The sequence below is a fragment of the Brachyistius frenatus genome, unplaced genomic scaffold (genome assembly GCF_029030835.1).
Source record: "Brachyistius frenatus isolate BFR_SWC_R1_liver_20210118 unplaced genomic scaffold, ASM2903083v1 Contig_23, whole genome shotgun sequence".
NCBI lineage: Eukaryota > Metazoa > Chordata > Actinopteri > Embiotocidae > Brachyistius > Brachyistius frenatus.
Window position 1 is genome coordinate 4277027 of NW_027210622.1, and position 27957 is coordinate 4304983.

A 27957-nucleotide genomic window follows, 5' to 3' on the forward strand; every position below is an offset into this window, starting at 1 on the left:
GTAGTTTGTATTTATTGTTTTGATTGCATTTCATTATTTGTCCTATAATCCTCACTCCAGAGCAATGAGTGGGAGTAAAGCACCTCACCGTCGTTTTGCCCGCTCTTATAATACCCAGAGAAGAAGAAGAAGTCTGACGTCAGAGGAGCCTCATTGGCTGCTCTGACTGTTGCTATGACATCGCCGCAGCATCTGCAGAAGCATCGGGGGGGAAACTCACACAAACAAAATAGCGTCAATACCAATGATTAAACGACAGTTTCTAAGCGATTAAATGCCACCAAGATGAAGGTTGGTACCATCGAAGGAACTGAAAACGTCGTCGTCATTAAACCAGCTTACTAGCTCGTGACTTGCTAACTGTTTCGTTGTTGTTGTTGTTTTTTTTGCCAGCGCGTAAAAACCAAGCTATCGTGTTAGCTAACCTAACGTTAGACACACTAAACAGATATTTTATCTTCTGTAACTTTCGCTCAGGTCATCTAACCATCTACGTTTTTATGTTTTATAGAACAGGTTGTTTTTTTTTTTTCCCCCCCAAGGATAAACAAACGTATTCTCCCAAGAATACACATTACAACGTAAATACAACCGAGAACTGGAACTCTTTGGCGAACTAGTTAATGTCTTGAAGAACCACCAGTCTGTCAAAGTGGTTAATTATTCACACAACTACTGTAGGACCGGTTGAACATTCATGTTTAAACATTATATTTTAGTGTTTTTTTGGTCAATTTCTTTTACAGCTGACCTAATTGTGTCACTTACAAAGACGTGGGTCTAGGTCACGTGTGTAATCACATATATTTCCCTTTGTATTGTTTTGGGAAAAGCTTTGCTTGACTTTTATTGGACTCCTGTTGCACTTAATAAATATTGTTATATAAGAAATGCTACTACCGCTGTTTGTTCTTGTTGTATACATAGAATTCACTGCTTGACCTTTCAGTGGCTTTGCCTTTAACAGAACATATCTTGTCGTATTATTTCAAAGTGAAAAACTTGTTTCGGCACAAACATTATCAGGCCTTCTGAATGCTGAAGTGGAACTCCACCAATTTAGTATTGCATGTCCATACATTTGGGAAACAAAACAATCAACAAATTAAAAGTCAGAATGGTCAAAAGTGATGCAGGTGTGCTTGTAATGACTCGCTTGCAAAAAAATTAAAAACTGCTGGACCCTAAACTTCCCACAAATTGACTTGATACAAATTTTTGAAAGATCTTCTCTCCCTGATAATTCCCACGTCTTTCAAACTCCACACCCCCAAGTTGTAATGCAGACTTTCTCTTTAAAATATGCAGTTGACAAAGCTACTATGGATCCACAGAAGATGATTTAAAAAAAAAACTGGTCACTTGCTGAGTAGTACTCTTTATGACTAGAAAAAAATCCACTTTGTCACATAACATTGTTGAAGTGATCCTCAAAAACAGAGAGATGGAAAAATGACTTAAAGACTGATCTTTATGTCCACAGACTGTTTTCATCCTCGCTGACAAAGCTTGGGTGGGTTCCAGCCTGCTTTATCAGTGGCAAAACACCCTCGGTAATTATATCGCTGTTGCAGGGTGAGTAACCTTTGTCATAATCTACCTTCCTTTATTCAAGATCAATATCAGCTGAGTAGCTGACATTTAAATTGTATTTCTCCTACAGACAGGACAACTCAGTGAAAATATTTGATCGACATGGACACAAGTGTACTGACCTTAACCTGCCAGGGTAAGAGTGAGAACATCATTAGGAGTCCAGTTGTGCCTCAACAAGAGAGTTTGGGTGTTCACGACTCACTGCTCAAAAGTATTTTACAGTCATTTTACAGTCCTCTCTTTCTCCCACCTCTCTTAGGCGCTGTGTGGGGATGGACTGGGATAAAGATGGGGACATCCTTGCAGTCATAGCTGCCAAATCCAGCTCCATCTACCTCTGGGATGCCAGTGTCAATAAAACATCCCAGATAGACGGCAGCATGAGGTACGACAAGCTTGGTCCATGTTTTCAAAGGGTGCAGTTTTCATAGGGCAAATGACCAGATTACTAAAGAGATACTGAAAATCTTACCACTCTGTCAGCGCGTTCATAATGTTAGCCTACGCTGCTCAAACATTTCTGCTCATTTCTAATACTCATTGTATTATGTTGGTGGTTTCAACAGAGATCAGATGTCCTTCATCTTGTGGTCAAAGACTTGCCCGCTGTTGGCAGTAGGGACAGTGAAAGGAAACCTGTTGATCTACAATCAGCAGACCTCACGCAAGATCCCAGTGCTGGGTAATATACACACAACACAACCGCATATATGCTTTTTGACGGTTCGATAGCCTTTACTCGCATCTATTTTTCTGATCGCCCTCCCTCTCTCTCTCCACCTCTCCACCTCTCCACATTTTTCAGGTAAACACACCAAGAAGATCACCTGTGGGTGCTGGAGTACTCAGAACCTGCTGGCTCTTGGAAGTGAAGACAACACACTGAGCATCAGCAACTCTGAGGGAGACACCATCAGACAGGTGATCACCCTTTGATGATCGCACTTTGCTGAATTGATAGAATTTTTACTTCATGTCCATATTATTGTGGGCTTCATCCAGGTGCACTTAAATAAGTCCAGCAACCACATGCTTTGGTTTCTATGTAACTCATATTACAAGCAGCTGACAGTAAATACTGTGACAGTGGTAGTAGTGTATATGACAGACAGGTAAAAGAAACAAATACAAACTCAGATATTTAAAAAAAAAAAAAAAAAAAAAAAAAAAAAAGAAGACTGATAACGCAGTATCACCAAGTGTAGTGGAAAGAATATGAGAAACAGATGTTGTGAAGGAAAGATCCAGTTAATCTGTCTGGTGTTTTTCCAGACAATGCTTCGTGGTGAACCTACTGAAATCAGATTTTCCACGATGAAGACGGATGAAAGGTCTGCTCAGGGAGAGAGCACTGTGAGTTGGAATGTGGAAAACAGATCATGGACGTGCAGATGAGTGCACAGTATAAATTCCCAGTTCAAATACAATTTATATACAGTATTTTCATTTGATTTAGGATTTACAATATATGTGATGGCAAATGTTGACTTTAGTGCAATCACTGACCCTTCAGGTAAGCGTGTCTGTGGACAAGAAGATCCTGATGCTTTTCAATGTCAACGACCCTGAAAACCGGATAGAGTTGGCCTTCCAGCCCCACTATGGAAAAATCATGTCCTACCGCTGGTACTGCGCATGTTCACACACACACACACACACACACACACACACACACACACACACACACACACACACACACACACACACACAACCGAACATCAGCACTTAGTCATGGCTGAGATGTTTGGATTAAAATCTCCCTGTGTTTCTCTCTAGGTACGGTGATGGGTATATACTCATTGGCTTCTCCCATGGATACTTAGTGGTTATTTCCACACACATCAGAGAGATAGGGCAAGAGCTCTATCAGGCCCACAACCATAAAGATAGTCTGACCAGTGTGGCCATCTCATCGTCACTAAACAAAGCAGCTTCTTGTGGGGATAACAGGTACACGCAGGATTTCAAACCAACACCTATTCACACTTTTTTTTTGTCGTAAAGGTCAAAAAATTAAAGTCTTGTTTTCTTTGTTGCAGCATAAAGATCCATGAGCTGTCTGATCTCAAAGATATCAGCAATATAGTTCAACTGGATGATGAGACTAAAGGTCCTTTTTTTTTTCTCGGTCATACTCATCTTGATAGGCCGGCTTGAATATGACACCCACCGCTCGGTCTTTCCTCTTGCAGGTTTGGACCAGCTGAGCTGGACAGATGACGGACAGCTGTTGGCACTGTCCACACAGAAGGGGACGCTCCATGTCTTCCTGACCAAGCTGCCCATCCTGGGTGACAGCTTTGGCACCCGGCTGGCCTACCTCACCTCCCTGCTGGAGGTCACCATCTCCAACCAGGTGGAAGGGGTGAGGACACAGTTAAAAACAAAAAGAGTGGAACATTAAACTATTTTTCTTAAACAAGACGAACTGATCTCAGACAAGGATTGAAGGAATACAGCTGCACAACAAGGAAGAGTTCTATGAATCTCTTCAATAATAAAGATTATCCTGAGTTGTTGAAAGTGGATGTAGGAAACAACTAAATCCTTTGGTGTGGAATGGGGAAAAAAAAATGTCTATGCTTTTTGAGGGTTAATTAATACCAAAGTAATTAAGGCTTGTAGTCATTCTGACAACAAAGATGTTAATTGGAGGATTTATTTTACCAAAAAAAAAAAAAATCACAATTAAAATAAAGAAATATTGTATATTCGACTGAGCCTGCAGTATTTTTCTTCTGTCAGGGTGAATACAGATGATTCAATATTTAGTCCCTGTCGGTTGCACTGTGCTTTCAGGAGAGTCCTGTTGCCATTAAGGTGGATATAGAGCCCACGTTCATTGCAGTTGGACCGTACCATGTGGCTGTGGGGATGAACAACAGAGCCTGGTTCTACGCCCTGGTAGATCACGAACCTGGTGCGTCCGTGTTAACCACTGAAGCAATATTATTGGTCGAATTAATTGAGTCACATATTAATCAGTGAATGTGTGCACTTGTTTATGACTGAAATGTTTTTGTGTCACTCAGGTTTTAACAAGCTGAAGGACATTGAGTATTTGGGGACAATAGCCAACATGTGCCTCAACTCAGACTACGCAGCAGCGCTGTTTGAGGGAAAAGTGCAGCTGCACATGGTTAGTAATCCAGCGTTTGTGTGTTATTTCTCTTTTTATTGATCAATGACACACAGAATAGGCTTCACCATTAATTGTTTATTTATAATTTATTTATTGCACGAATAAACTATAGGTCTGTATGCTGTGCTTTAGATTGAAAGTAAAGACAAGGAGGAGAAGAAGCAGATGAAGCTTTTTCCAGACGATGACAGAAAAGGTCGGATCCGTTGTCACGCCCTCACCGCTGACTTCCTCTACTATGGCACTGATGTAAGGCTCAACACATTCCCATCTCAGGCAGTTACACTGGGGAACAGGGAATGGAAGTCAGTTGTTGTAATTTCTGAATCATACATTCTTGTATTTGTTCTGAACACAACCATATTTAATTGTCTTTATCATCTTAAGATCAGGAAGTACTGATTTTGAGTTGTCAATCACTTTCTTCTCCCTTTAGTTCTTAAAAATAGGGAAAATTGTGAGTTTTTGGTTTTAAATGTATCCCTTCTAACATCGCGTCCATATTTTGGTCCTCTTCACCATCTCTCCCAGTGGTTTTTCTTTTTTTCCTTTCATGTGGCGATGCACCTCTAGGCGAATGCTAACGGAAGCTGTAATCTCTTTTTCTCAGTCAGGGAATGTGGTGTGTGTCTTGGTGGAGGACTGGGAGACAGTGAGCAGCTACAGTCACTCAGTCGGTGTGAGGAAAGTGTTCCCCGACCTAAATGGCACGCGGCTGGTGTTCATTGACGACAAGAACGGCGGCTTCCTGTTCTCCCCCGCAAACGTCAGTTCACTTTTATTTCACTCTTCTCTGCATGCATACGGCTAAACGCAGAGTACTTATACAGAGTGTGCCCTGACGGTCTTTGTGCTTGTGATTCAGGATACAGTTGTGAAATATCACGATGCGTTCATTTGTGTGTGTGTTTGTGCGTGTGTGTGTGTGTGTGTCCAATCCAGGCAACAGCCTCCTGCTTTGAACTCCCCAACTTCTCTCCGACCATCACAGGAGTGCTGTGGGACAACTGGCACGCAGACAGAGGGGTGTTTGTTGCTTATGATGATGACAAGGTCTACACCTACGCCTTGCATAAAACGACCATATATGGTAGGGAGATACCGCATATGATCAGTGATAGGACGGCCACGCCAGTGCCACTTTTACCTGCTTCTATGTATTTAACGCCAAAAGTTTAGAGTGTCCTGGGTCTTATTTTTTTCTCTCCTTGTACTGACTTGTAAAAAGAATTTTAATTTGCAGGTTTTTAAAAGTAAAAATATCTTGACTGTAGTGCACTTGAAATCCTGCGATAACAGAGATAACAGGCGCCGTCCTTAAAATTACGGGTCCAAACAGCATAGCTGCGTGGAACCCTCTTGTTTTTGTTCCCGTTATAATTCTGCCTCTTCTTATTTTTCTCTGCTAAAAGTGATTATGCAGCAAAACCCATACGTTGAAAATGTACCAAATGTGGCATGTAGGTTGAAAATTTCTCCCACTACTCAGGGACAAACAATCACACTAATTGAATCAAATAGTGGCGCTGTAATAATCAACTATACATTTATGCAATTATCTTGGAAACGGCTTGGGCTAGAATCAAAATTCTTTCACTATTCGAATCTGTGAATGTGTCTGAATCTAGGATCCAATACTTTTCTGCTTTAAAAATGTCAGCTTTTGCGACTTTTAAAAATTCTTCTCTAAAACCTACTTTTGCGGCCTCATCCTGGACCGTTGGGCTAATCGTCCCGAAACTTTGGCACGATCATCTTTGGACTTTCCTTATCTAGAGTTATTAAGAGATTAAATCAAAATTGCCTTAACCAAATGTAACCAAACTATGTGGACATATTAAAATGTTCGTTTTAAGCTTCGTTGAGCAGTCTCAATATGTTTTGAGCCCAGGGAGCGCTACAAATACAAAAAGTTTATATCTCATTAGCCACTACACAGATTCGTACGACATTTGGGTCACACAATCTAGAGTCATGTCTCAGTTGATGCCTAAAATTTGGCAATGATTGTTTAAGTGGGCGACGCTTATAATAAATCAAATTTCTTTGCCATTTCACATTTTAAACTTCAAAAAATTACAATCAATCATCTGTACATCCTACAGAGCTGAAATTCTTTCAGGACATCCTCTGCATTGTGACAAAACTTTAGCTCACTACAACCTATGGTCAATTCTATATTCTTCAAAACATGCTAAATTAACATTAACATTAATTCACAAAGACATTCTTTGGATACTAGGCATCAAATGTTTTCAAATGAGTTAAGTTTGGTCGAGCGGGGAACCCTCTGTGATATTAAATATCTTCCTGTAATGTGTACTGCATGCACAATATAATCCCCAAAATATGTAAATCTATTCAGAATTTTATTACCAACATCTTGGCTTTTAGAAGTGTTTTAAGTGTGGACAACAAAAATACCTCCAGTTTTGAAGTTTCCCCCAAATTTCATCAAAATCCATCTGTTATCGATGAGTAATTTAGAGTCACAGACCCCAAACCAGTTGAGGTTCTAACCAAGCCCCAGGCGGGACACCAAACCTTCACATCCCTGCTGAGAGGCAACAGTGGTAACTACTGCACCACCACTCTGCTTGCACCCCATCCATTGCCCCTCAAAGCTGTATTTACAGTTTCAAATCTCCGGCCATTTCACATTCCACACTTCAATAAATGAACGCTATGGCCTACAGAGCTGAATCTTTCTTCTCTGAAGACCTGATCTTCAAAGGTTCGGATCCACTTGTGAACAAGTACAGCCGGTCAACAACGTTTCAATGTGTTTTTTTCATGTGCTTCTTTGTCTTCTACTGCTTGCCCTTTGCTTGGACCCACGATCATTGCCGCTTGCAGCTATATTTTAATTTCCTTCTCTGTTGCTCTGCTCAGGCCCACAGGTGGTGTTGGCGGGGAGCACTCCTCTCCTCTTTTCCCAGAAGCCTTTGCTCCTGTACAACGGTGAGCTGACTTGTCAGACGGCGAGCGGGAAGACCAGTGACGTGGCTTTGAGCACACACTCGTTCCTGAAGCGCTCGAGTGGCACAACGACAGACTCGCTCAGCGAGCAGCTCTCCCAGGCTCTCATGCTGAAAAGGTCAGCCGGTCTGCGAGTACTGCATGATGTGTACATCGATGGAAAAATGTTTGAAGACCTACAGTTTATCTCAGTTCTTTGACATGTTTTATATGTTTGCCAGTTTGTGAGGAGTACATTTGCTTCTCAGACCCTACAGTCTATTTTTTTACATGCTGCTGAGATACAGTTTTACTTACGGCCACACTGAGCTGACAGACAGTCGTGCTGTAAAACAATTTTAACTGTCACATAATCTCAAGGTTTGCAACAGGAAAAGGTGATTAGTGTTCTTCATTGGGATGCTTTTAAAGGAACTGTCTTCCCTTTTAAATGATTTACTTCTTCTGCACTGTACAGAAAGCTTTTTTTTGTTTGTGGTGTACTTCTCCAATTCCTCCTACACAACACTTTTAGATTTTCAGTTTTGATTTGTCACTCAAATGTGGTACTCTTCATACAGAAGCACATTTACAAAATGATCACATCATTCCAGTTTTCAAGCAGCGGAACACAACATTGGTGGACGCAAGGAGAAGGATGTGGGATGTCAAAGTCATGTGATCTTCCTGTCCAGGTTCCACGAGGCTTTGGATCTCTGCAAGTCTGCAGGCTGCGGCACAGACTGGGCAGAGTTAGGCAAAGCTTGTCTGATCCACATGGAGGTTGAGCTCGCCATCCAGGTGTACTGCATGAGTGGCAACGTGGGCATGGTTCTGTCACTGCAGAGCATCCAGGTACATAATAGTTAGTGTGTCGCACTACTCTGCACTCGCAATACATCTCTGTTCTGACAAATTTGACAAAACACTCCTCCGCTCTCTCTCAGTCTCTTTTTCTCTCTCACTCCTTCCAGGGTATAGAAGACGTGAATTTACTGGCAGGACATTTGTCCATGTTTCTGGATGACTACAACCTGGCCCAAGACCTTTATCTGTCCTCAAGCCAACCAATCGCTGCCCTGGAGGTGTTTTTGTGTTCACGTGTGAAATACCAGTATCACCCGTAGTCAAATGTGTTTAGTTATTTATTGCCATTGAACGTATGAGGTGCAAAATTAACGGTAACGCTCACGTTGTTAATGTAGTTGTGTGTGTGTGTGTGTGTGTGTGTGTGTGTGTGTGTGTGTGTGTGTGTGTGTGTGTGTGTGTGTGTGTGTGTGTGTGTGTGTGTGTGTGCGTGCGTGCGTGTGTGTGTGTGTGTGTGTGTTAGATGAGAAGAGATCTTTTGCACTGGGACAGCGCTCTTATGTTGGCCAAGAGACTGGCAGAAGACCAGATTCCCTTTATATCCAAAGAATATGCTGTCCATCTGGAGTTTATGTGAGTGTATGTTCACTTCATTTATACCATTCGGTACTCTGATGTGTGTACACTGTCACTGAACCTCTCTCTTTCTCTTTGTAGCGGAGACTACGTTAATGCATTGGCACACTATGAAAAAGGCATGACCCACAATAATATAGTAAGTGCAGTCCCCTGTTTTAGCTGTTTCACTTGACACTTACATTTTTTTTTCCCCTTTATGAAATACGTGACTTCAGCAGATGTAAAAAATCTGAAATTAAAATTAAAAAATTTCCCCTTGGGGATTAATAAAGTAAATACCTACCTACCTACCATGTTTACGTCACATACAGCGAGGTTTTCGTCTTTATTGAGGGTCCAAACAGCAAACTTTATTGTTTTTATACCATTTCTTGTTCTTCTGCAGTAAAAGCGATCACGCGTCTGCAGACTCAGCGGGTTGGTAATCGCCCCCATTATTGAGGCTCCAAAACAGGAGGTACGGCACCCACAGGCGGTGCTGTGATAATCAACTTTGTGTTTTGGCTTATATCTCAAGAACCCAGTGGAGTAGAATAATCGATCTCTGATAGCATCTGGCAGCTTTGCTCCCAATAGCTGGACCAATCGTTATGAAACTTAACCCTGATCAGCTGATCTTATGTCGTTGAGGACATTTCAATATGTCGATCTGTTTTGATTTGAAAGATTCTTCTTCTGAAAAGGTCCTCCCTACTGTTTATTGTTCTTCCACTCTGTTTATATTTGCAAAGAACACTTAAGAGGCAGATATAAGGCTCAAGTCCTTTCCGATTCCTTCTCTGTATTTGCTTTTGGCACAAAGTGGCAGCAAATACATTCGGGCTTCCAGACGAAGGCAACGATAATGAAATCATCTTAACTCATCTTATTTCAGCGCGTCTCATTCTTCCCCCTCTTTGTGCAGTTCCAGGAGCACGATGAGGCGTGTCAGGCAGGCGTAGCCAGGATGTCCATCAGGATGGGCGACATCAGGAGAGGAGCCGCTCAGGCTATTCAGCACCCGAGCAGAGTGCTGAAGAAGGAGTGTGGAGCAATACTGGAGAGCATGAAGGTAGAGAGGAACGCTGCATCGCTGTCTTCCTGCTGAATATGGTGTTTGGTTTAATTCCCATGTTACTGACAGCAGTCGATTTGTTTACTGATGAGCTTGTGTGTCTTTTTAAGTGTGTGTCTCCTGTGTAGTGTTGTATCTGAACGCCAGCTGATGTTTTTACGCTTTTGCGCTCTTGTTCATGTCTTCACGTGTTTCTTTCTTTTTTTTTTCTTTCCTACAGCAATTCTCTGAAGCCGCTCAGCTCTATGAAAAAGGCCAGTATTATGACAAGGCCGCATCGGTCTACATCCGCTGCAAGAACTGGTGAGACAAATATCAACACGCACCGACACCAAGACCTCGTTCTAGTTTTCTCTCCCGCTGACGTCATTCTGCTTTACGTGACTCTGTTTCCAGGGCGAAGGTGGGAGAGTTGCTCCCACACGTCTCCGCTCCCAAGATCCACCTGCAGTATGCAAAGGCCAAGGAGGCGGACGGCAAGTAGGTTGTTAGATTCTTTACGTGTGTCGATCTGCACACGAGTCAGTCACTGAGAGTGAATCTGATTTCATCTTTCTCCAGGTACAAGGACGCAGCTCAGGCCTACGAGAGTGCGAAAGACTGGGACAACGTGATCCGCGTGCTGCTGGACCACCTGAACAATCCCGAGGACGCTGTCCGCATCGTCAGGGAGACACAGAGCATCGACGGAGCGAAGATGGTTGCCAGGTGGGACGAACAAGACGGCAGATGGGTTCACACAACCAGAAGAACGCTTTCTGTCATCCTGTCACCGTTTCTTAAATCGAACCCATAAGTCTCACATTTCTAACATTGAGCCATAACTTATTGATTATTTGAATGTCTGTCTGTATTTGCTCACTTAGTCTCCACGTGAACTTGTTATACTTCCAAATAATCCAAAGGGGATGCTTGATAAGATTCAAACCTGGTCAGTTTTGACACTCTTTCTTTTTCAATACGCCACGTTGGTTTTCACCCACTGGAAGTTTATTACAATACAAACAAAGAGCTTCCTTTGATATTGTCATCACCTACAAACAGAAAAGTACACATCAACACATTACCTCATCTTCATCATCGTCTGTTGACCTCACCACACTTAATTCAACATACAGAGTGCTATTGCAGATTCACAGAGTCGATCAAAACAAATACTTTATAAGGCTCCAACTGCTGAGTATTTATCCTGTCGATTCATTACTGAATCATCATTCAGGCTGTAAAATCTCAGTAAAGACGTTGAAGTGCTTGTTTTGTCTGACCAACAGTCCAAATATTAGCGTCATCAAAACATCCCCCTGACAGAAAAGCCAGAACCTGCATAAGTTGAGCATTTTTGATTGGTAAATGCCTTAAAGATGAATCGATAGTAAAGGCAGCGGCTGATTAATTGTCTGTTTTTCTCATTTGTATAATATACCTTCAACACCCCCTAGGTTCTTCCTGCGGTTAAACGATTATGGTTCAGCCATCCACTTCCTGGTTCTGTCTCAGTGCAACGATGAAGCCTTCCAGCTGGCACAGCAGCACGGACAGATGGCGGTCTACGCCGACATCATCGGTCAGTCCCACCGTGTGTGAATGCGTGCGTCCAGAGCGCAGAGATAGTTTACAACGTGAAACTAATCTCCGACTGGGATTGAACTTTAGTATTTGTGCACTATTTGCCAGCGGCCCGAGTTGTAATCCCAATGAAGCGGCCCGTCAGTTTATTATCAACCGCGTGCGATCTGATGGCTCGTGGTGTTTGTGTCCGTCAAGGCTCCGAGGCGACGCAGGAGGACTACCAGAGCATCGCGCTCTACTTTGAGGGAGAGAAGAAACACCTGCAAGCCGGCAAGTTCTTCCAGAAGTGTGGGCAGTACAGCAGAGTAAGAGACATGACTTCATTTATTTACTCGTACACTTACTTTTCAAGGACTTCAATCATTCGTACCTTTTTCTTTTCTTTTCTTTTTCCTTTCTGTCCACCTCTCAGGCCCTGAAGCATTTCCTCAAATGTCCCAACACCGACGACAACCTGGCAATTGAGATGGCCATCGAGACGGTGAGAGCTGCGTGTGTGTCGGGCTGAGCGTGCCAGTGCAAAACCAGCCGGACATTCAACTGAGTGTGTGTTCTTGATTGTGTGTGTGTGTGTGTGTGTGTGTGTGTGTGTGTGTGTGTGTGTGTGTGTGTGTGTGTGTGTGTGTGTGTGTGTGTGTGTGTGTGTGTGTGTGTGTGTGTTCCAGGTGGGCCAGGCCAAAGACAGCTCTCTGACCAATCAGCTGATAGATTACCTGATGGGAGAGAGTGACGGTATGCCCAAGGTAATCCACACACTGGATCACCGGAGTCTTCTGCTTCGGGTTTCGCTTCGGCTGCACGATTTAGTTTTGATATTTCCGGTATTAAATCTGCGTAAAACGTAAACGCAAACAGAATGCAACGATTTGCAAATGACATAAACCAATATTAGCTTCGCAACATTTTTTTTTTTTTTGTAAATAAACCTGCTGTTGGGTGGTTTGTTGACATTTCTCTCGTTCTTCCAGGATGCGAAGTACCTGTTCCGCCTGTATATGGCCCTGCAGCAGTACAGGGAGGCTGCACGCACCGCCATCATCATCGCCAGAGAAGAGCAGTGTGCAGGTACGAGCGTACACCATTAGTACCCCGCGCACCAATAACAGCACCATGAAACACGACGCAACCGTGATCATCAATCCTGCGACGTTTCTCGCCTGTTCCCGCCGCAGGGAACTACCGCAACGCCCACGACGTGCTGTTCAGCATGTACACAGAGCTCCAGGCTCAGAAGATTAAAATCCCCGCCGAGATGGCCACCAACCTGATGATCCTCCACTCCTACCTGCTGGTCAAGGTCAGAACAGCTGAAATGCGTCACGCAGCTGCTCGGGATGTTCACTGTCTGGAGTTTTTCCCCGAATCCTTTTCTGGGGCGGTTTATGCCAACGAACAGCGGGGAGATGAAAGACGACGGGAAGCGGGAGGGAAGCTGTCGGGACGTGAGGCGGACGCTGCCGCTTCGTGTTCGGCCCTTTAAGGCTCAACAGAAATAGTCGGTCGGACCAGTCGCTGCGATCATGTCGGAAATCGAGAACCGTGTCGGAATTTTCTCTCGAGCTTCATTCTTCACGCAACTGTCAGGGCAACACTTTGAAGCACAGCTAATGACGTACCGTCAGAATGAATGTGTCGGAGGACGGAAGATACTTCAGTCTCTCAACCACACAGAGCAGCGCCTGCAAGCATGCGAAACCCTTTTGAAGATTCTGTATTTCTGCAGAAATAAGACCTCGGACGTCATCGGGTTTTTTTTGTTTTTTTTTAAGAATTCAAGAGAACTCTATTAAACAAATAGTTATTTGTTATTAATATTGTATGAAAATGTGACGATGATATTTCTGCAGAAATATTCTAAAAAGGTTTCTAGACTTTCAGGCAGCGGTGTAAGTCTGTTTCTTCCTTTTTTTCTGACTTTGTCATTGATATATATTCTATGTAGCTCCATGTAAAGAGAGGAGACCACCTCAAAGGAGCTCGCATGCTCATCCGTGTCAGCAACAACATCAGCAAGTTTCCTGCCCGTGAGTCAAACAACATCGAAATCAACCTGAATTTATTTTTCATTTTTAAAACTTGTCCAAAACAAGTCTCACCTGTGTGTGTGTGTGTGTGTGTGTGTGTGTGTGTGTGTGTGTGTGTGTGTGTGTGTGTGTGTGTGTGTGTGTGTGTGTGTGTGTGTGTGCGCGTGCGTGTGCGCGTAGATGTTGTTCCCATTCTCACGTCGGCAGTAATCGAATGTCACCGTGCCGGACTGAAGAACTCAGCCTTCAGCTTTGCTGCCATGTTGATGAGACCGGAGTACCGAAACGAGATCGACCCAAAGTACAGGAAGAAGATCGAGGCTATGGTTCGGTGAGTGACGACGACGTTCGGAACTTTACACTTCAGCCCCTTTGCTCCTTTCCCACGTCACGCTGCCTCGGCCCTCCCGCCTCGCGCGTCCCTCCTCTCGCCTCCTCTCTGAATCTGCGTTTTTTTTTTTTTACCGCGTTCCCGTCTGCGCCTCCAGACGTCCCGATACATCGGAGCTGGAGGAGGAAACGACTCCGTGTCCCTTCTGTGGCTCCCAGCTGCCACAGAACGAACTGCTGTGCATTTCCTGCAAGAACAACCTGCCCTACTGCGTTGCCACGGTACGAGCACGTGATCACGCTCGCCCCGTTTGAAGGTCGATTCCTCTCCACCGGCGCTTCTTTCGTTTGATCTTTTTACGCCATTGTTTTTCCTCAGGGTCGTCATATGCTGACAGAAGACTGGTCCATCTGCCCTCACTGTGAATTTCCTGCTCTCTACTCGCAGTTTATTCTGTAAGTGCCTCACCTGCATGTAAAGACATACACCAGCTGTATTTGAATGGAGTTAAGACGCAGATTCTCTTTGAAGTCCAGTAGCTGTTGTTTTAACATAATTCTTATGAAATAGGGCACTGCAAAACTTTTGAACCTCGACCATTACTTTTGTGTATCAGGAGGACTTGTTTACCAAAAGAAGAACAAGAATTTTAAACGTCGGTGTTTACGAAACACAAATACACTTTTCTTACCTTCCACAAAGGCCGAATACACGTGTAAATGTACATTATTTATATTGCATTTATATATTTATTTATATTTATATCTGATTGCAGTATTATTGCGAGTCTGACAGAAAATTGTCATTTGCACAGATTAAACACACGCAATAATAAAGTGTTTACCATTACCGTTGTTTCAGGCTGCTGGAGACTGAGACGGCGTGTCCCATGTGTTCGGAGACTCTGAGTGTCAAACAGGTGAAGAAGATCCCCGACTGTTCCAAATACCTGAAGATGGCTGAAGTAGATCAGTGAAGAGGAACATAAGGTTGACCTTCAACCACAGGACCAAATAAAAATATATATTTAGATTAAAAAAAAAAAAAAGTCAATTTAGGTGACGCCCAAGTGATAAAAAAAACCTTTGTAACATTAATATATTGTTACTTTTTACATGGCGCCCCCTAAAGGTCACAGCGGGGGATTTTTCTTTCTTTCTTTTTTTCTAGGCTACCTCTGCGTTCCCTCTGAACCTGCAGTGCTTCTGTGACAGATGTTTCAACACACCACAGTAACTTCAGTAAACTTTACATCCATTATAAACAATCCATAAACACGTGTAATCTCAACAGCCGAATCCCTGCTGGGTGATCTAATGGCTGCAGTCATGATCACAGCTGCAGTCTGTCTCCGTCAACCAGCTCCTCTAGTTTTCTTGTCAAACTGCAGTTGTACCCGAGCAGCCACAGCCGAGGGTGTTTACCGAATCGTACAACAGCTCGGCTCTGAATGAGAGGACGTGCAAACGGTACTGAACGCAAAAGCAGTCCAGAAAAAAAAAAAAATCCCCACAATGCCTCGGTAGGCTGCGTACTTTTGACAATATTCTGTATTTATATTTGTAAAAATGCAATTTTTTTTTTTTTTATAGCCGTCGTGAATTTGTAATAAAACTTGTAAATTACTGTTACTATTTTCTCCTCATTAACAGATCATATTTTCCTGATTCTGTCTACAAAGGGTAAAAAATTAAAATAAAAAAAAAAGGCTGGTTAAAAGAGTTGTTAAAAAAAAAAGAAAAGAAAAAGAAAACGTTCAAATTGGTGTAATTTTGATTGTCTACATTTTCAGGTTATCAGCTGTTTCCTCTCCTGGTTTCTGTCCTGTAAAACTTTGCTGACCTTCCTTTAGAAAGTTTGTTCACTCTGAACATTTCATTTGTTTCGAGAAAGTTTGCCCTCGATTCCAAACATCCGAGACTCATTTTGGTTTCTGTCGGGCGGCTTCAACCGTTATGTCTGTTGTTATATTTATAACTACCGTATAATTTGAGAGTTTTTATTTTTTTGGAAACATTTACGCGTTTGACTAAAATGACGCAATTTCTCAGTCGTAAAGGTCCACAGTAGAAACATCGCTGAAGGCATCACTGCACAAAGTAAGCTTGTTTATCAACAAAAAATAACTCCTTTACAGTCAGCAAGGCTCTTCATCCTCTCATCATCGTAACATACATGGCAGGTGCTCCCCCCGCCCCCCAAAAAAAAAAACCCACCAGAAACGGCAAAACCAGAAGTCACTGGGTTTACAGGAAACGGTGGTCTTATAATGAATTAGTTTACCAATAGTCACACTTCCCTGCGTCAGACTGATCATAGTTTGTTTTGTAAAGCTGTGTCACTTCAATAACTTTTATTTGTAACTTTAAGACTGCTGAGTGCATCGGGGGGGAAAAAAAACGCTGCAAAAATCAAACATTGTTAGTCGCAACAATCGTTACAAAAAAAAACCCAGTGGAATCCTGATGGGTCGTCTTTTAAGTGGCTGGATTTTTCTAAACGTACTTCGGAGTCATTAGGTCATCCGAGAACATTCAGGTCAAGTGACATCTACTTCTTTTTTTTTTTTTTTTTTTAAATCTTCGAAAATAACGACCAGAAACCATGTTATGTTCAACTTTCTGGCTGCTTTCCTTTTTCTTTGGGGGAAAAAAAAAAAATTCACACCACTCAGCAGCTGTATATTTCCACTATTGATTCTCTTCCAAAAATTCGACAATTTCTGTATTGTAGTCATAGAAAAAAAAAAAAAGTAACTGTTCTTCGTCAGAGTCACATTATTTACATCCTCAACATCTGGACCACAAACTGCTGACTGAAGAAAAAGCACTCGGTACCGCGGAGGTGGACAGACATGATGACGGGTGGAAAAGACAGAAAAGAACGCGTCGTCAGTTCGGTGCGGAGACGGGAAGGTCAAAAACAAGGCAGGCGTGCAAGTTGACAAAGAGTTGCCCGTCGAGTTTAAGAACCCGTTTCTACTTTCCGACGCTCGCTACGGGATCGTTGTAAACGCAGGGAGACACGTGACAGACAGTCTGTGGCGGCAGAGGGAGGTCAACCAGGACGGTCTGTTTCACTCCTCTGGTCATTTCTTCGCCTTGCCTTTCCCCTTTCCTTTGTCCTTCCCAGAGCCTTCTTTCTTCTCCTGATTTGACTCCTTGGTGGCTTTGACCTTCTTCTGCTGCAGAGGGGGGAGAAGAAGACGGACGAGAAATAAACACAAACATCTCGAGTGCGGATGTGGTCAAGCGGGTTCTCGCGCGAAGCTTACTTTGATCATAGCGTCGACTTTGAGGCCGTCGCCCTCGTCCTCAGACTCCTGGCCGTCTTGGCCCGCGTCCTCCCCCCCTCCCATCTCCGACTCCCCTCCGCCACCTCGGCGGCCCTTCTTCACAGCTGGCAGGGAGTACGGCGTCAGGTGAACCTCTTTGTTGTACGCCCGTGTGAAAGCCGCCTTCACCTGCGGGGGACACCGACGGTACAACTTCATGCTGGACAGAAACGGGACCAACCGAAGAAAAACACGTTGACTTGCGCCGCTCCACGGCATCTTTTAAATGAAAACAATTGTGCAAAATGAGTCGTGCGGAGAATTACCACCCGATTCTGAAGCCCGGTGGAGCTTTTCGGCCTTTTTTTTTTAAGATCTTTGTTTGGACTGTTTTTGATTCAGTGTTTCGGCTCTCATCGGCAACATGCAGCTGCTTTCAAGTGAAACAGCCCCTCAAATTCAGATGACTGCCGAACGGTTGTATGACTCCACAAACCGCCGAGGTTGCAGTTCACGTGCGTATCTGTCCAAATTCATCAAGGTGTTATTGCAGAGAAGCTACACGTTGTAAAAAAAATGTGGATGGTTCACGCACAACTTGCAACAAAGATCTACACAATCACCGCTACTCCTAGATGGACGCCCTGCGGTAATGTCACCAATTCAGTGTTTGTATTTATTTCTTTTGAAATATGGTCACAATCTTCCCTTTTGCTCCTCAGTTATCGTGTTGAGTGAGAGGCAGAAAAGAACAAGAGTAATTTTTATCCCATTACATACTCAAATTTTGTACTTATGGTGATGGGGAAAAAAAGGATTTGTCTCTTCCTCTTGTTTGCGTTGTGGCTCCGGAAAGTCTCTTGTCCGAAAAAGTTTCCTTTGTTGTCTGTCTTATTTGCAAGTGATTATTTTCGCATCTAATTGACGACTGTGTCCTTCTCTTGTGAATTACCATACGAAAGCAGATACGAAGGGAATGGGGGTGACGGTCTACTGTTTGTCACACTGTGTGAAAGCTGCCCTGAGGAAAGCCCTGATGTAGAGCACTGCTGGGGGGAGGGGGGGGGCACCGCTGGACACCTCTCTTTGAGGGTGCATGCAGTTGCTCCTTCTTGCAAGAATGAAATGTCCGACGTGTTTGATTTTGAACCGAGCCTCTTGAGTAATTTTTTTCCAACGCACGGCCACAAACACATTTTGTGAGCTCGCAGTTACCGTTGACCTTCATCTTGTAATCAGTTCATCCTTGATTCCAAGTTCATCGCCAAATTAAAAAAAAAAAAAAAAATTTAAAAAAAAGAAAAAAGATTCCCCTAAAGTTGTTCCTAAGATATCGTGTTCGCAAGAATGGGACGGACACGTAGTACGGATGTAAAGGTCATATTGACTTTGACCTCTGACCTTTCATAACCAAAATCTAATCTCTCGAATGTCTCTCCCCCTCCCCCACCAGCAACAGCGCCGCGACTCGTGTCGGCCCGATCCCGCGGCTCTGAACCGAGCGCTCGACTGACCTTGGGGTCCAGTTTGGAGTAGGGGTCGGGCTGTCCGCCCCAGACGCTGATCTCCATGATGCTGTCCACGTCCTCCTTGACGAGCTGGTAGTCGTCCAGCAGCTGCACCGCCTGAGCGGCGCCCTGCGCGCCGCGCCGCTGGAGCGGCGACAGCAGCGCCTGCCGCAGGTAGTGCAGGTAGTCCAGGTTCACCGCCTGCCGGCCGCTCGTCGTCCTGTCCGGGCAAATCAAAACGGTCAAAACGCTCGAGCGGCAGTTCGCGTTCGACGTCGTGGGAACGAGTGAACGAAAGCCTCACTTTAAGCTCATGTGCGAGTTCAGCTCCTGCACGATGCGGGAGTGTTTGCTGGCGGAGGAGTGCTTGCCGAGCCAGCTGGGGAAGACTGGGAACTGAGCCATGTAGCCTCTCATGAGCTCCCCTGGTAACACACTGGCGTAGATGGCCTGCGAGAACACGCACGCGCACACACACACACACACACACACACAACACACACACACCACACTATGTATTTACATTGGCGGTGTATAACTCTTGGTAGGTCTGTGTACGGCATCACTGCCCCCTTAACATCTGCTCAATCTCCCTCATTACAAATTTTTGAATCTATAAAAATGCAAATATATTTCATTTCTTAAGTTTAAAGTTCATAGAAAACTTTTGCAGATGATTTAAAAAAAAATAAAAATAAAAATAAAAACTTTGGGTTTTAAACTCTGCACAAACATCCTTCTGCACATGGAAGCTTAAACACTCAGCGAAGGAAGAAGGAGGAAAAGGTTTTATGAGTGGAGGCTGATTGATTCTTCCGTCTCAGTCTGAGCTAACATGCTGCTCTCACTGCGCCGCTGCACTTCCTGCTATTCAGAAGGTGAGAACAGGCAAACTTACTTTAATTTAGTCGTTTGAAGTGAAAGAACGGCGAGTTTACTTTGAGGTATATAAATAAAACAAATCGATTGCTATAAATCAGTCCTTACACCAGAGGTTGGTCGTACATACTGACAGGAGACACTTCACTTTGTTGTGTGTGTGTGTGTGTGTGTGTGTGTGTGTGCGTGTGTGTGTGTCACCTGGGTGGGCAGCAGCGACCAGTTTTGTCTCGAGCGGATCCGTCTGTCCACCAGGTCTCCGTCGGAGATGGAGTCCGCCGTCTTACTGAGCAGCACCAGATGGGACTTCATGTCCCCCCTGCGAGAGAAGACGGAAATATTCAGGGGAACGTTTTGTCTTTTTGGCCGACAGTCCATCGGTCGAGCCGGCGAGGCGGGACCGGCCGGCCCGTCCCGTCTCACCGTGCCGCGGCTGGACGGACGTGCAGGTAGTTCTCCTGGACGAACAGCGGCGCCAGCGAGTAGTCGTGGAAAAACAGGTCGGACTTGTCGATGAGGCTCATGTGGGCCGTCTGCTCCCCCGAGGTGAACACCCTCCTGCACACGTCGAACGGCCCGAGCTTCGTGTCCTTGCGGGCGCTGGCGGCGTCGGACTTGCACTGGTCGTAAGTCATCACCTTGTCTTTGGCCGACCACATGCTCAGGTTGTGGATCACCTGGAGAGAAAAGAGCCGGCGAGGGTGAGGGGGGGAAACCGCCGGGAAAGCCTTCGCGTCTCAAACTCCTTTTCAATCTACTTCACGTGACGCTCTGACTGCTGCACCTGTCGGACATCCTGATTGGAGGCGAGGATGATCTCGTTCAGGGCCGGCGGCGGGATCTTGATTCCCTCCTTGAAGGCGAGGGACATCATGGCTCCCTGAAAAGATGGGAGATTTAAAAGTAGGGAAGTGAGCAGCAGTAACATCTTGTCTGTCAAGAGTCTGGCTGTTGTGTAGCAGCTCTGCGTGACTGTCTGCCTCTCAACATGCTGACGTCACCACTTTATGCATGATGTGATTGGCTGTAAGGTCTTCACCTCCATGGACGCATTCCCAGAATACCATTGACTATAAATGATAATTGTGATTTTTTTAATACTTGCGTCTTGTTTTTAAGCATTATCCAAATAATTTGTGAGCATTGTGTGGATTCATCACGTTTTTATATTTCAACCCAAATGGCAGAATAAACGTCGGAGTATTAAGGCCTCAATAAGGAAAACAATTAGGCAGGAATTTTTGTATTTTGCATTTCAAGAATGAATTCAAAACTTTGGAGGAAAGACAAACTTCCAGTGGTAAGATTTTTTTTACTTTACTTCCCCTTATGTGGCCCTAATACTTAGGATGTGCATGTGTGTGTGTGTGTGTGTGTGTGTGTGTGTGTGTGTGTGTGTGTGTGTGTGTGTGTGTGTGTGTGTGCACCTTGATCTGCTCCACTCGCGGCCTCTGGAAGCGCAGATCGAAGCAGTAGTTGGCCAGCGACCTGATCTTCTGGTGGTTACGATCGTTGCACATGCAGATGATGGGAATCTTAGAACTTTTGATCAGACCGATCATCTCCTGCAGGAGGCCAAAGGTCAGAGGTCAGAGGTCAGAAACAGATCAAACATGACAGATGAACCGACAACCACACACATCGGCTGGAGAAACCCGATTTATCAGACTGAACTGATATGTGGTGTCCCTTCTGTTCTGTTCCTAGATTATCTGTTTTTGTTTTTCTTAAACTTATATTTATATTGTAAAAGTTTAGAAATATGACCAAACAGTCCTGTAACTTCCTCTGAATATGAGGATGTGGTCCGAGAGAAACGTGTTCGTGTACCTGGATTCCTCCGCGGTCCTCGTTTCCAGCCATGCCGTCGACCTCGTCCATGATCAGCACGTGTTTGCTGCTCACAGTCTGAGACGTGCCTGCAGGACGGAGAAGCAGCAGGTTGTACAACCTTCACTTCTGGATGAACTTATGTTACGTTACTTGTTAAAAAAAAAAACACAAAAAAAAAAAGAAGAAGAAAAAAAAAGCATTTCTATAAACGTGAACAATTCCCACATTTGAAAACTAAAAGAGTTCATCTACGCAATAGTTTAGGTTCCTTATCAGTCAGAAACAGAAGTCGTTGACATTTAGCAGCCTATCGGAGAAGCATGGATATCCACATCGAATGAAGAATACGTGTTTTCATTTTGTCAATCACCACAAATGAAACGCGGCGTCGGGAGACAAACCACTGCTGGAAAAAAATAACAACCAACATCTGGTTGAAAGACATCCTCGCTGCTTCCTTCCAGTCATTTCTCGTGTGAAAAAAAGCACAAGCACAGCCCAAACACCGCTCCTTGAAAAACCCAGCTCGTCCTTTATTTAGGTCTGTTTGAGTCTATGAAGTCTGATGTGACAGATTTAAACAGAAAAGACGGATCACCTTTGTAGAAGTTCTCGATGCTGGTGTTGTTGAGTGACTCAGCAACAACTTCCTTTAGGCTGTTTTTGCTGCGAGTGCAGCTGGCGTTCATCTCTACGTAGCTGAAGCCCAACTCCTACACACACACACACGCACACGCACGCACACGCACACACACACACACACACACACACACAGAGAAAGAGAGAGAGTCAACAGGAGGCTGAGACTGGAGTGTAAAACTGTGTTCGTCGTGACCGTGATCAGAAGCCGACTGTGTGTGTTTTATGTTTTCGGACTGACCTCACAGACCAGGGCAGCTGTGGTGGTCTTCCCCACCCCCGGAGGTCCAGAGAGCAGAGCAGCTTTGTGTCCTGAGCCATCATCTCTTCCTCCTCCTCCTCCTCCTCCTCCTCCGAACTTACCGAACCGCGCAGCTGTACAGCAGAAAGCAGCACAGCACACATCAGCACAGTCTGATCAAACTTGAACAACTCGGTGAAATAAAACCCGCTCAGTGTTGTGCGACCTGCTGGCTTCTCGGCGCCTCCGCTGTGGTGTTTGTACCAGTTCTGCAGCCAGCGCAGCAGCTTGTTGGCACAGCTCTGCTCCCCCTGCTGGCCGATCACCGTCTTCAGAGAGCGCGGACGGTACTTGTCCACCCACAGCAGGCTGGCGCCGTCCCCTGTCAGGGATGGAGATGAGGGTCCTGGGGCTGAAGAGGCAGAGGAGGAGGAGGAGGATAGGCCCAGCTCCCTGCGGGCCGTGTGACCACAGCCTCTCCCCGGCGGGGTGCTGCCATTCCCGCTCCTCCTGGCAGCGTGGCCTCGTGCCAGGCCGGTCTTTGACGGGCTCGGGGTGCGGGGGGACGTGGAGTTGCCCTTGGAGGGAGAGATCTTCTGGGCCTTGGGGGTGATCTTTGAAGTCTTGCTGGGGGCAGTCCTGGTCTTTAAGGCTTTGTTCTACATCACAAGGGGAGAGAAATATAAAATTAATCTTTACACGAGAAGCTCGAAAGATTATTCACACATTATCATCATAGATTCATTGTTTAATTTCTAGCTTCTTTTTTTTTCTTCTTCTTTTTTTTTATGTCAAACATTCACTGGGTTATGCTTCTTAAAACATGTCGATTTAGAAAATAATTCAACTTAAAGCTTCATCTTCACACAAACGTGTGAGCTTTGTGAACGAGCAGGTTAAATCAACTGCTTATATTTTGTTGTCTAATTAGCCGCAGGGCAGTTTTATCACTTTAAAAAGCTTAAAAACGGTCCAGCAAATCTTGATATCAGTCGGTTTACATACAGACCAGTTTGATCCTTATTCTGCAAACAAACGCCGTCTGTATTTAACGGTGGAAATGGATGTGTAGTCGTGATTTACGTTCAGTTTGAACATCTTTTGGGTTCACATTTTGCCACAGCAAATGTATTTACTTTGAAAACAGCATGATTTTGTATATTTCAGGAGATATCTGAGCGCTGACCTCGGCTTCTGCAGCAATCTCGTACTTCGACTTCTTTCCTGGTTTGGTTCTGACCAGCTCCAACAGACCGTCTTCATCCAGGATCGTGGTGCCAAAACTCTCCGCCTGAGCAGCGCAGGAAAGAAGAGTGTCAAACTGAACTGTGACGAAATCACGTGTGTTTGGAGGACAGATACAGGAATAAAAATACAAAATAAAAAGAAGGGACTGATAGAAGATATTTGTATTATTATTTTGAGCCCTTTTTTGTTGTTGTTGTTGCTCATGTGAAAGTCAGCCTCAGTTTCCAGAAAATACAATTCTGTGGCTCTGAAATAGTTTGTGTTTTTAAGGTCGCTCACCTTCTCGAGCTTGGACACTCCGCTGTCTCTGCCCTGCACCAGGTAGCTCGTCTTCTTGCTGATGTTGCCCGTCACCTTTCCTCCATAGCGCTCGATCAGAGATTTGGCGTCGTCTCTCTCCATCGACTCCAGGACGCCCGTCAGCACGAACACGCAGCCCTCCAAACAGTTCTCTGCTCCCTGGAAGACGAAGACACACACACACACACACACACACACACACACACACACACACACACACACACACACACACACACACACACACACACACACACACACACAGAGCGTGTCGGTGAGACAAAGACGGAGCGAACGGATCAGCAGCACCAGCGACTGAAACGTGCGTCTCATGGTACCTGTGGGATTTCCTTGGAGCCCAGAGCTCGCGGCCCGTCTCTGTTGAGAAAGTTCCTGTAAGCTGAAGTGTTGATCCTCTTCTTCTCCGAGTCATCAGGACTCGTACTGGTGCTCTGATAAAAAAAATTTAAAAAAAGAAACACAGACTTTGTATCATTTTATTTGTTTTGTGTTTCTGTCTCTGCTCCTTTCAGGACAAATGCAGTGATTTATTAACAGGTGCCGTCCTTTTCGCCCTGGATACGGTGTCTCACCTCGGGTTTCTTGGGAGAGGTTTTGAGCGCGGTGGGCGTGGTTCCTGTTTTGGGCGTGAGCTTCTTGTATGAGATCGGCGAAGCGACAGGCTCCTTTTTGGGAGAGATTTTCATTTTTGTGGGTGAAGTGGGTGTTTTGCTCTTCGGCCATTCGTCCCTCGCCTCGTTCTTTTTCTTCAACAAGGCCAGTTTGGAGCTGGTTTTGACAGGCGCGGTGTCCTTCTTGGGAGACGAACTGATCACGTCCTCCGACGTGCTTCGAGTGGTCCTTGACAGGCTGCTCGTGCTGCAGGCAGCAGCGTCTGCGCTGCTCTTCTCGGACGTTGTACTTAAACTTTGTTTTTCATTGGAATCTTTACAAGCCTGAATGAGGACACGTGCAAAATTATATTGAACGACTTCAGGCATCATAAGTAAACAAGCCTTTTTTTTGGTTGGGTTCATTACCTTCTTTGCCTTTGGCTCTTTGTCCAGCATGGCCAGTGTCCTGGCGAACTCCTCGTCCTCATGGACCTGTTTCTCCAGCTGAATAAGCCAGAGGGAAAAATCAACAGTGTGAAGATGGAAAAGCAGAAGCTGAGCATTAAAAGATGCTTTCAACCTGCGTAACTTGTGTTATTTTTACGATTAAGTATCCAAAATATGTCAAACAATGTTTTGGTTTTTTTCATTTTGCAAAGGATTCTAAATAATGTGTTACTTTTAAAAAAGTCCCATATTGTGTATATTTTAATATCCTAAAATGCAACATGCCTCGTTGCTGTTCTGTAACCAAAAATTTTAAAATCTAAGATTTTTAGTATAAATACATATATTATGATGACAAGCCGTGACGTCCTCTCGCTGGAAAACCTGGAACAAAAGACTTTTGAAAGGTTCTCTGGGAAATGTCTGAACACTCCTACTACTTTTTCAAAGATGAGAGTTGGCAGCTGTTGATCAGCTTACCTCCATGTCCTCTTCCATCTGCAGCTGTCTGGCGATTTCTTCATCACTGATCAGGTCGTCTATGTCTTGACTCGACTGAGGAGCGGAGAAGATTTTATACAGTCAGTCCTCATTATCGGAGGATGAGACCTCAGTGAGGGGTTCAGTGGAGGTGAGTGAGAGGGTCTGAGGAGAATCAGTTCATCAGTACTCACAGCCTTTCGCTTGGTGCTGGCTACCAGCTTCTTGTCTGAGCGCTGAATGGTCCCGCTGCCGAAGTAGTCGAGGAGTGAGGTGGGAGTTTGTTTGGGCTGAGGAGGTGGAGCTGACTTTGGGGTGGCGGGCGCAGGGGGAGACTTCGCCCCAGCTTTCCCCTGCGAGGAGGAGGAGGAGGGCCTGACAGGAGACTTCACCGTACCCTCTCTGACTCCTGCGTCCGACTTGGTCGTTTTTCCGAAGCCGTTCTGCTTGGGTTTGGTCTTCAATGTCTGGAAGGTGTCACTGTCTGAGTCTACGAGCACAACAGAAAATAAACGTATCGTAACAGACCTTCCTTGTGTGAACAAAACAAGCACCTGTGCTGGCGAAATGAAAATGAGGCCGCACCTGTTTCAGAGACATACTGCACAGGATCTTTTTTAGGAGGCGGCTCTGCCTTGGTGGTCTTCCGTTTCTCTTTGAGGGGTTTCTTTGTCTTCCTCCCTGGCTGCTCCTTCTCCTCCTCATCAGAGTCTGTACAGACAGAATTACAAGGATGCGTGTTGAAGAGGAGACAGCTGATGAAACAGACCTAGTTTGCTTCTGGATCAATATTACTGTTGCATTAATATGCAAGGTTGTGCGAACTGATTTATATACTATTGGTTAATCTAATCTACAGAAATGCATCAGTTCTCTGTAAGATCATTATGTTTGTAGTATCGCTGTCCTTTGATAAACACAAAAAATTCACAAGCTCAGAAAAACTCTTATGATTTCAGGGATGTATTTTAGAGGTAATTTAAGTGCGTTTCAATTTGTTTGTTTAGCTGAAGAAGTGAGAGAGGTTTTTTTTTTAGCCTATAAAGGAAACTTGAACCTTTCAGCTTGTCAGAAAAATGCAGATTCAAAATCCCCAAATTTGGATATATGTGGTTTTCACTGAAAACTTGTAATCTGAAAAATAAACAAAGATGTCAGACAAATTAGAGTAGAAAGTATGTATAACTTTAAAACAGAAGTACTTCAATTTGTACTTAAGCACAGTACTTGTACTGTAAATGTACTACTCAGTTACCTTTCATTACCGCCCATGAGTCCACATGCACATCTCGACTTGTATGAAATACAACGCGAACTGATATTGAGCCAAGAAACGCACAACGCTCAGTATATCTCAGAGCTCGAAAACCGTTGTCTGAAAATAACAATGACGTGACCTGAATATAATATCAACGCGTGGCAGTGCAGGGGAATCAAACAGCAGCTCAAAGTCCTTCTCACCTGACGCTATGACTGCGTGCTTCTTTCGTTTTCTCTCACTGTCTTTATGTTGCTCTGTTTTGGAGCTTTTTACCTGCAGAACATAAAGAAAAACAAACCCAGATGAACAAGAGGAGGAGAGACAAGAGGGACGGTCAGTAGGTGGGCAGAGGAAAGCATCATGTCCTTACCTTGGTGGTTTCTTTCTTTTTCACCTCCTCGTCTGAAGACAGAGGCTGCTGCTTGCTTCTTCTTCTTCTTCTTCTCCTCCTCCTCCTCCTCTGGTTTGATGTTTCTATCCGGGGCTGGTTTCTGCACCGCAGGTTTGGCTGCAGTCGGTGCAAAGAACCGCCTGATGTCCTGCACACACACACACACATACACGGTAAATGTGATTTATTATTAAACAGGTCCGGGCACTGGACCAGACTGGATGCAGACTGATTGCTTTTTTCTCTTTACAGATTTCACTTTCTAAATTGGATTGAGGGAACCGTGCCATCATTTTAACAGCAAACTAACGTCAAGTGTTTTGACGACATCAGAGGAAAATGAAGCTCCCAGTGTGTTCCGGGCTGAACTTTTCTTCGCTAACTTTAAATAACAAGTTGACAAGTTTATCTTCTTTAGCTGCAGCTAATCTTTAGCGGCAGTGCGCAGCAGTTTTAAACCGGAGCAGGATCTTTTTTCTTTTTTTTCTTTCTTTATTCAAACAGTTTGTTCGGATGTGCGTCTTACCGCGAGGAAATATAAATAGATGAAATGAGTAACGTACCATGGTGAAACGTTTTCTCGCAGCTTCTGGACAGGTTGTTTTTTTGTGGGTTTTTTTTATAAGAAAAGTAAGAAAATCCCTCAACTGCTTGGCGCGAAGCAGGACGGTGTGGTCGCCAGGAGATGACGCACCGGGAGCTGGTTGGCATACGTCACTGCGTCA

At 44.5% G+C, this 27957-nt stretch overlaps 2 protein-coding genes across 3 annotated transcripts; one reads left to right on the forward strand and one right to left on the reverse strand.

The window, feature by feature from the left end:
• The first annotated feature begins 195 nt into the window (after positions 1 to 195).
• wdr19 (WD repeat domain 19) lies at positions 196 to 15751 on the forward strand. Of its 2 annotated transcripts, XM_069697484.1 has the most exons (36): positions 196 to 291; positions 1484 to 1575; positions 1664 to 1729; positions 1856 to 1981; positions 2163 to 2278; positions 2402 to 2517; positions 2869 to 2949; positions 3110 to 3222; positions 3373 to 3546; positions 3636 to 3706; positions 3789 to 3961; positions 4396 to 4516; positions 4629 to 4735; positions 4871 to 4987; positions 5349 to 5504; positions 5681 to 5828; positions 7631 to 7835; positions 8392 to 8551; positions 8671 to 8781; positions 9027 to 9136; positions 9221 to 9278; positions 10047 to 10193; positions 10417 to 10499; positions 10593 to 10676; positions 10758 to 10904; positions 11636 to 11760; positions 11961 to 12070; positions 12178 to 12246; positions 12431 to 12508; positions 12734 to 12830; positions 12938 to 13062; positions 13708 to 13789; positions 13970 to 14120; positions 14278 to 14401; positions 14499 to 14575; positions 14982 to 15751. In XM_069697484.1, the coding sequence occupies exons 1-36, from the start codon at positions 286 to 288 to the stop codon at positions 15094 to 15096; spliced, it is 4041 nt and encodes a 1346-aa protein (XP_069553585.1). In that variant the 5' UTR covers positions 196 to 285; the 3' UTR covers positions 15097 to 15751. The 2 variants fall into 2 exon arrangements, 1 of the variants encoding a protein (XP_069553585.1); XR_011310871.1 differs by lacking the exon at positions 14278 to 14401 and having other exon boundaries at positions 14982 to 15072.
• A 460-nt stretch (positions 15752 to 16211) lies between these two features.
• On the reverse strand, positions 16212 to 27906 carry rfc1 (replication factor C (activator 1) 1). Its single transcript, XM_069697485.1, is given in 24 exon segments — positions 16212 to 17304; positions 17395 to 17583; positions 18909 to 19122; positions 19207 to 19352; positions 19983 to 20100; positions 20205 to 20458; positions 20566 to 20661; positions 21209 to 21346; positions 21612 to 21700; positions 22213 to 22327; positions 22495 to 22628; positions 22721 to 23153; positions 23681 to 23785; positions 24022 to 24201; positions 24378 to 24491; positions 24633 to 24995; positions 25080 to 25157; positions 25581 to 25655; positions 25775 to 26070; positions 26166 to 26291; positions 27042 to 27114; positions 27212 to 27266; positions 27268 to 27380; positions 27796 to 27906. Coding segments are annotated over 24 exon segments (3603 nt in total). The 5' UTR covers positions 27799 to 27906; the 3' UTR covers positions 16212 to 17208.
• Positions 27907 to 27957: the final 51 nt, after the last annotated feature.